The 9628-nt window shown below is 28.3% G+C and overlaps 1 protein-coding gene across 2 annotated transcripts; it reads left to right on the top strand.

Annotated features, from left to right (window-relative positions):
* Positions 1–4269: 4269 nt before the first annotated feature.
* LOC107488215 (probable trehalose-phosphate phosphatase F) lies at positions 4270–7647 on the top strand. Of its 2 annotated transcripts, none has more exons than XM_016108924.3 (11): positions 4270–4961; positions 5055–5598; positions 5689–5829; positions 5907–5978; positions 6058–6183; positions 6262–6318; positions 6409–6510; positions 6707–6784; positions 6944–7013; positions 7110–7180; positions 7263–7647. In XM_016108924.3, exons 2-11 carry the CDS (start codon positions 5257–5259, stop codon positions 7440–7442), a joined length of 1239 nt encoding a protein of 412 aa, XP_015964410.1. In that variant the 5' UTR covers positions 4270–4961; positions 5055–5256; the 3' UTR covers positions 7443–7647. The 2 variants fall into 2 exon arrangements, with proteins under 2 accessions (XP_015964410.1, XP_020997890.1); XM_021142231.2 differs by having other exon boundaries at positions 5049–5598.
* The last annotated feature ends 1981 nt before the right edge of the window (positions 7648–9628 follow it).

Genomic DNA, 9628 nt, shown 5'->3' with positions numbered 1-9628 from the left:
TATATAAATAAAAAATATTATTTTTAAAAAGAAAATAAAAAATATTATTTATTAAGATATTTTTTTTTTGGGACATTACATATAACAACTCATCTAAAGAATAGACATTCATACTATGATTAAGTGATATTTTCCTTAATCATATAATTTGCCTAATAATTAAGTGCGTACTCGGCAAACTACATGATTGAGGAACCAAACTACACGGTTTATCTATTCATTTAACGAATTACCAAAATTATGTATTTTAATAAATAACGTTTTTTATTTTTTTTAAATAATAATTTTTTATTTATATAAGGAAAAAAAATTCCAAATACAACTACTCAACTAAAATGTCTGTACGTACATTTTTTTATGAAATGAGGCTAAAAAATTCAGAAGAAATTAAATATAAATTAAACGGAATAAAAAAATTCTTTATTCATTATCAGTTAATATACCAAGAATCTCTCTATGAGAAATGTTCCAAAATAAAATCTTAGATCTAATTCTAGACTTTTCTGTACTAGACCATCAAAACATCTATTACTTTATCAGTATTCTTCATAGGCATTAATCTAATTATCGAAATATCAAATTAAATACAAGATAATCATATTTTTTTTCTATTCCAATTTCCAAACCCATGCTCGTGGGGCCCATTCCTTTGTCAGCTGGAATGATAGGCCACGTGACACCACGCAGAAGATCATTGGAGTTCTAGTGTTCATAATTTGTTAAGGGATTCTTGACATACAGAATAAATAAAAATGTTGAGTAACTTAACTGCATTTATTTTATTTATACTAAAATCAGCTAGATGAGCTAATCGAATTCTTTGTTTTCGTTTATTGCCATAATTTCTTTCAAGAGACAGCAACATTTGAAAGAAAGAAGTGATGGATGCACATAATGAAGGAAAAACAAAGAGCTACTAAGGTAAGAATAACTAAGAAGAGAAGAATTTATCTATCATGTAGTCCATAGATATAGATTAAGATTATAAATTGAGAAATTTTTTATTAAAAATACAAAAAATTTAAATTTTAAATATATTTATTTTATATTTATTAAATAAAAAATTTAAATTTTTTTATTAATAATAAATTTATCATGTATTTTAAAAACACATATTAACTAAACTCATAAGAGAAAAAGCAAATTAAACGAAGGTAATCACTTATATAAAATTGTGTTTGTATAAAAATGATAAATAAAAACAATTAGATAAATAATTTGACATATTTTTTTAATAGTTTTTATTTATTATTTTCATATAAAGACAAGTTTACATGAGTAAAGTCAATAATGATCGGAGATACAAAGAATTTGTGTGTATATGTATGGTTCGGCCATAGCGTGATGGATCCGTGTCAGTGTGTGCAATGCGATGAACAAAACAGGGGTGGAGACCAGAGAGAATTTGGGCACCGACGAATGCCAGCTCTTATAGAAAGTGACTCTAGCCCAATATGTGTTGCTCCTTCTGGGCTCATTCTGACACATCACCCTCTTCGTAACACTCATTACACGTGTTATCATACTACCTCTTCTTTTTCGTCTCATCATCGTCATTTTATTTTATTTTCTTACGTGAAAACTATATATTCCTTTCAAATATACTTGCATTTTTCTTACGTGAAAACTATATATTTCTCTCTCTCTCTCCAACAAGTGGATGATTAATTTGTTACATATATTTAAATTTTATAAAAATTTGTTATTAATTAATAAATTATTATATATATAAAATAAAATTTAAATTTTTATTTTTATTTAAATAAATAAATTAACTTACTACTCAAGCAGCTCAAATTCATTAAATGTACCTACATATTTAATTTCATATCTTCCATGAGTCCATCCCTATCATTCAATGCGACCTGCACCGTTTTTTAAAAAAAAAAAGTTTAAACTTTAAATTTTTGACATTGTAAAAATATTTTAACCGCTCATAAGTTTATTTATGTAATTTATATTATGTTAATTCTAATCACGTGGTCTAGTTCCTTGTTTTCTAAAATAATGACAAAAATGTCTGTTTGATATTCATTAGTTTTTTTTTTCAGCTTAAAAATAAAATAAATAGTTATTACATAATGAATAAAATCAGTAGATATTATTAAATTATTTAACAGTAATCAACTGTCCGTAAATCTTTGATTATCTTATTACATATACATAATTAATAATCATGACATTTAGTGGTAAGAAAGAAAAGATATTATAATGTTATCAATAAAAAAAAATTTCGAAGACAAAATACTAATAAGATTATGTGAATATAAAAAAATAATTATTAAATTAATTATTTATATAAAATATATATTAAAATAAAAATATATATTACAAATAAATTAACTAACGTATATATATAAATACATACTAATTAATTTAATTATTTTGTTATAAATATAATATTTTAAAATTCGTAAATAATAATAGAAAAAAAAATACGTGAATGAATGTAATTTAATAGTAGAATAAATTGTTATACAAAAATCATGGTATAAGAGATTATAATGTGAATATTAAACTATCTTGATAGACACGGCTCCTTATTTTTGAACATATAAATACCTAAAGCCTTTTAATGGTGGTCTTCTTTTTTTCCGAAGGTGGTTTTTTTTACCTTTTTTATTCCTTTGTCCTAACAAATTTTACAAATTATAATAACAGCTGTATATGAAGTTGTTTATTTAACGCTTTGATTCTCATCACCATTTTCTCTTCTTCTTTCTTATTTTTCTTTAGTTTCATGCTTATTATCAACGTTATTGTTTTTGCAGCGCTCTAATACAAAAAAGGTCCTTTCTTATGATTCTCCATGCTTGACAAACACAAATGATGAGGTGAGTTTTTAATCTTCTCCATAATAATCACTTACATAACACATACATAACCATGTTTACAAATTAATGTTGTGTGCTAAATCAATTTTTTGATCAAGTTATCATCCTATTGTATTTGATGATCAATAATATATATGTATGTGTTGATGAATGTCTTTCTCTCTTTCAATTTTTGTATTTAAATTTCTCTATTTCGTGTGTTCTATTGTTACCTGCAAAAATGAGGGCATTTTATTTATCAACAAATAATATAATCAAGATGTAAAAGAATGCAACATTATTATTTTAGATTGATTCAATCCAACTATTGATTTTTAATCCTTTTTATGATGTTTTCTTTTTCTTATCATTGGTTCATTCCATTCTTCTTCTTTTCTCTTCTCTTTTTTTTACATTATTTTATTGGATTTATTAAATACTATATATATATATATATTATAACAATGATTCAAGCACAACTATTTTAACAATAATAATGAGATTTGTTTATTTATTATCAAGGATTTTGATTTTGGCAATGATTTGACAATCCCATTTGTCTATTTCATTTAAGAAGGGTGTTCACATTTATTATCATGTCTAGAAATCAAAATAAAGTAAGAACAATAATACACAATTTGCACAAATATTTTCCTAGAGATCATATGGAACTATTTATTTCACTTTCTTAAAGAAAATAGTGGAGTTTTGGCAAACATGGCTAGGCCTAGGTCTACCTAAATCCGAGGGGCCTGGAGGGGCGAAATTGACCTTAACTTGTTGAGAGAGATGGCTGCCTACAATGTAAAGTGTATCTTTTTTTCCAATAAAAAGTTGATGGTGACCTTAAACAATTGTTTATTTCATTTCCCTCCTCTGCCTAACTGTTCTTTCTTTGTCTTTTGTGGTGGGATTATTATAATAACCTGTGCTTATTATTATAACTTGTATTAATCAATATATATATATTGGAATGTGAAGGTCGTGCTTTAGAGCTACAAGTGACAAGTTGCATAGCTCCCTCCTTTATTTTCTTCCCTACTCCATTGTAAACTCAGGTAGGTCCATCACAAAGGTTTCAATCTCCCTTCAACTAGGGGAATAAGAGCGCACGAATTCACATACATATTGCTTTTCTTTTTAACTCGCCACTTGTTAGTATTTTATGTTTTCATCTCTTCCTTGATTGGTAGTTGTAATAACTTAACAGTGATAATAATGTATTGTGTTCCTGCACGTTCACTTACTTTTTTCAGCAATATAATCATGATTCATGAGTGCATAAAAAAATGATCATTTCTGTAATTGTAGTAAGTTGTAGATAAGCTCGAATAACCTGCAATATTAAAGTAATAATTAAAGTGTGTTCAGCACTGCTGAAACAATGTAAAATCATCTAGCTAGCCCATATATCCGTACGGATCATTAGATCTTATCTTATGTTTAGGCTGTTCTTATCTTAATTCTGCCTAATTGAAAGGGAAAAAAAAAAAGTTGAGGAGAGAAAAATTTAAAGCATAATCATGCATAATTGAGTGGTTAGGTTCTGTTATTGTCAAAAGATTCTTCCCATTTATATGTTGAATTTTTTAAGACCAATGAAAATGTTGAGGCTTGACCTACACACATGTTTTTGGTCTCTAAATGCAAGTTCCAGGTTCTATCTACTCCAGTTTTCAGACATTGACATGTTCTGTCTACTTATTGTATTAGATTAACATACATGTGATATCTGAAGTTTGACCCAGGCCAACTATATATATATAATATATAGTAGAATAAGAAAGAAGATCTATTTGCCAGGCTGGATTGTCTCCATAGAAGTGGAATTTCGTTAGAATCACTCACTGAACCACTCTCTCTAATTCTGTGACCAATGCAAGTTTAACTGATTGCTTGCTTGCTCCTCTTGACATACATCATTAATTTTGATATCAGTCCTTTAATTTATCTTATGCATGGATCTAAACTTTGTTCTCACTTTTATCATCTCTACATGTATATATTCATTTCCTGTGATGCATGCAGAAGCAGCACTATACTCACCATACTCTCTTCTAAGAGTACCTAGCTATTAGTCCATCATTAGATATATATATACACACTAAAGATCCCTCTTGGCAAACAAATAATGCAATACATGACAAGGTAATTTTTAACTTTCTTTTAGTCTTGCGATTCTACTATATACTTGTCCATTGCATGCATTCTTATTTGGATTTTCTGCGATCAAAGTTTCAGGAAAATTCTTGCTTGATGGACTGCAAACCAAGTATCAGTGACAAGAAAACACTGAAGCGGTGGTTTTTCATAGACAAGAGGGTTGGCTAAATAAAAAACAAGCAGCCACAGGAAAAAAGAAAAAGAATAATAAAAATATCAGAAGCTAATATCATCATCATCATCACTTGTTGTTTGTGAATATATTTTATTTATATAAATAATGGGGCCAATGGACTTGAATTCGAGCCATGTTTCTCCTGTTCTTACGGATTCTGTACCTGTGAACAAATCAAGACTAGGAATCCATTCTAGTCTGCTAACATACTCCCAGCAAGATTCATCTTCACCGCACTCGGCAGCACCCGCCCCGGCGGGGAAGCTGCCGAGAACGGGTTCAAGAAAGAGTGCTGCTGGGAGCATTGATGATGTTCGGTTCAATGGGTGGTTGGACGCCATGAAGGCATCTTCCCCTCCCAGGAAGAAGCTTCTTAAAGGATCCATGATTAATGCTCTGCTTCCTTCCAATATTGAATATGACAACGAAGACTACCATATATTGACCGTGAGTATACATAGCTACTCAGACTTTAAATTAATTTTCTTATTGCTTTATGCTTTACTTTCTTAGCTTCCTTGTTTGTTTTGTGTGCAGGTTGATTACCCTTCTGCACTAGAATGTTTTGAGAAAATCGTAGAGCGTGCCAAGAATAACAAGGTTGCAGTGTTTCTAGATTACGATGGCACTCTTTCTCCAATTGTAGATGACCCTGACTGTGCCTTTATGTCCGAACCTGTATGTATTAAATAACACATAACCTTGTTACATGTATTATTTTTGTGTATTAAAAATGATTAACAAAAAATGATCAGATGCGTGAGACTGTGAGGAGCGTGGCAAGGTGTTTCCCCACAGCAATTATCAGTGGAAGAAGTCGTGACCAGGTAAAGCGTCTTGTTTGTTTAATTGCAAAATTGCAATGAAGCATTTTTATATGTGGGAGTGTATGTGTGTGTATTGCAGGTGTATGATTTGGTTAAACTAACAGAACTGTACTATGCGGGTAGTCATGGAATGGACATAATTGGGCCTTTTCGCCATAATATGTCCAATAAACTTCCAAATTGTGTCAATTCTACTGACCATCAGGTCACTATGCATCCCTCCTCGCTCCTCATTATGCTTCTATTGTCTTGTCCTTTTCTAACCAACCACTTTTTGTGGCAGGGAAATCAGATAACTCTCTTTCAACCTGCTACACAATTCCTCCCTATCATTGACGAGGTCTATATGCAATCACTTTTTTCTCTCTAATCAATTATTAAAATCAAAATCTTAACTAATTTGGAGGCGTTTTGTTTTTTCATGCTGCAGGTTTTTAGAACCCTCGTTGAGATTACTAAAGATATAAGCGGTGCAAAAGTTGAAAACCACAAGTTTTGTGTTTCTGTACATTACCGTAACGTACAAGAGAACGTAAGATTTTAGTAATTAATATAGGCGAAAACTCAAATATAATTGTCTTCATGCGAAAACTCAAATATAATTGATAGAGTTCTTAACTATTAACTTCACATAAAGATAATTGTAGGTGAGTTTTCGTCCTATAATTTTGTTACCCCACCCATCATTTGTTCATTCATGTACTAATAGTTAAATGGCATGACTGCAGAATTGGACAATTATAGGACAACGTGTCCATGATATCTTGAAAAAATTCCCTGGTTTGCGTTCAACTCATGGACGGAAGGTAATATATACATAGATAATTGTTCTTACCAAGTAACTACTTATATGGAGTTGTGAAGCTGATAATTTTACTGAATTGTCATTTGACTGTTTTTAATTCGTAAAGTTGTATTTTGATGGTACGCTTAATGAATTTTACTTGAATTTTCGTACGCTGCAGGTTTTAGAGGTTCGTCCAGTGATTGACTGGAACAAAGGGAAAGCGGTTGAATTTTTAATGGAATCTCTTGGTATTGATTGATAACAACCTCTGCTTTAATTTGTGTGTGTTGTGTGATAATTGTAGATTATTATTAGAGGGTTAAATTATATTGCTTTGTTTGCAGATTTAAATGATAATGATGATGTACTTCCTATCTACATTGGAGATGATAAAACCGATGAAGATGCTTTTAAGGTATTACATTTTCTTTTCTTACATTATATTATATGAAGAGTAGTGTAAATTTTGACGAATTGAGAAGTTGGTGTATATCTAGATTCTGCGTGAAAGCAATCGTGGTTGTGGGATTTTAGTGTCTTCAGTGAAAAAAGAAAGCAATGCCTCATACTCTCTAAGAGACCCCAATGAGGTCATGGAATTTCTTCAACTCCTGGTTAGGTGGAAAGAGAGAGAAGAAACCAACCATTTCAACAAGCAAATTAAAGTCAAAGTATAGTATCCATTTGTCTTTTCCTTTCTTTTTTTGGGCGATGAAAATAGATTTTATTTTGGCCTTGGTATCGCATCGAGTTTGTTGATATGGTGATATATATTCCATTCCCCCTTTTAATTCTTAAATAAGTTGTGCGGGCTATTCATTTTAAGCTGTAAATTATTTCAATTGTTTGTTACTATAATAAGAGAAATGCAGTTTGAGAGCACTCTATCTCTTATTTGATTTTATGTTTTCGAGATTGATTGGAGTGTAAATACTAAATCTTATTGTGCTTCTAGAAATGAGAAAAATGCAACGGAATGAATTGTGTGGAAGCTGTGCCAACTGTTAGTTTAATTCGTATCAGAGAATTTTTTTAGAGTGCTTCCAAAAGGCAAATTTCTTGTAATGTGACACTCAACAAAACAAGTACTCAAATTGTATATATTTATCTCAGAGCAACAGCAGGAAACTCATAATAAATTGTAAAAGTTACTGGATAATCCAATTGAGAAGGCAGATCAGAGTTAGAAAGATGAGAACACAGCTAAGTGAATACTCAATATTCCATTTGCAACATAGTAGTCAGTGGTGAATGGCACGGGTCACCAAGAGTAGCAAGAAAAACTTCATAGCATTAGTCGTTTAAAATTTGAATAACAATTGTATTCAGCCCATAGATTAAGGCCCAAAGTTTCTTATATTTTACAAAAAGGTATTTAGCGTATTGTTGTTATTCGTCAATGGCAGAAACTTAAAAGGGTCAATAATCCGTTAAACATTATTCACTCTTTAAATTGATCTTAAAAATTAAATTATTAATATTAATTTTAAAAAAATAAAACATAAGTTAAATTGATCTTTCCATCAGTTAGATGATGATATATCATATTAAGTGACACATGACATAACAATATGATAAATTAATATCGCATGTCATGAGATTATTAGTTGATATATTAAACGTATTATCTGACATATCATAAATTTATTTTAAAAAATTAGTCATTAAAAATATACACGTAAATCATTTTTGTCCCTAAAATTTTAAAAATTAATTAAATTAATCCTTATATAAATCTTTCTTATTTTTTCTTCATAATATTAAATTTTTAGTATTTTCTAACATTACTAATTTTAATATTATATTTTAGACCTTAATAAATAAAATTTTTGTTACATAAAATAATTAAATTATTACAAAGTTATTTTATTATTTTTTTAGACTTTTTAAAATTTATAATTTTTGTTATTATTTAACTTATGTGGTAAAGTCCAATAATTAAAAAATTAATTTGTGAGATCACTCATTGAATCTTAATATTTTAATATAATTTTTTTTAAAATATTATTACTACTTAATTATTGTCATTTTTTATTGTCAGATTTTTTTTCTTTTTTCTAAAGGTAATTGGGTAAAAAAAAATTTGAACTAAAGAAAATATAAAAAGATGAAAATGGGCCACTAGTGATAGGTTGAACTAAATTTTGAGATCTAAAAGATTAAAACTTTTAGTATATAATTAATAACAATTTGATAAAGTTTCACTAAAAATAACTAGAATTTGAAAATATAAAACCTAAAAATACAAATAAAAAAATAATTTTGTGATAATTTGATTATAGTTATTATTTTACCTAAAAAAGTTTTGTTTATTAAGATATAAAAAATGAGATTAAAATGAGTAGAATTAATAAATATTATAAATTTAATATTATAAAGATTAAATATGAAAAATTTATATAAAGACTAATTTAATTATTTTTTAAAATTTTAAAAATAAAAATTATTTACATGTGTATTTTTAAAGAGTAAATTAACTCTAAATAAATTTATAACATATCAGATAACACGTTATGATATTAACAAATAATACATCATCAGCTAATTAATAAAATAACTAATTTAACTTATGTTTTATGCTTAAAATACAAAGAAATAAATCTATTATTATTATTATTATTATTATATTATTATTATTATTATGTGAGATAGATTTAAAAGCATTATATTACAAATTTACATACACTATCTACTCACATACCCAATATTTTTAAGGGTTCTTATCTCCTAATTATTGTCAAAGTTTAAATTCAAATACAGCATAGTAAGTGGCATACTAATGTGCTCTCTCACTAGTCACTAGGTTTCACCTGCAAGTTTAAATGTTATGTTACCCTTTCGTTGGATTTACTTTTTTTCAAAA

The sequence above is a fragment of the Arachis duranensis genome, chromosome 5, assembly GCF_000817695.3.
Source record: "Arachis duranensis cultivar V14167 chromosome 5, aradu.V14167.gnm2.J7QH, whole genome shotgun sequence".
Taxonomy (NCBI): domain Eukaryota; kingdom Viridiplantae; phylum Streptophyta; class Magnoliopsida; order Fabales; family Fabaceae; genus Arachis; species Arachis duranensis.
Note: the sequence above shows the minus strand (reverse complement) of the source record. Positions and strands in the feature narration are given on the sequence as shown.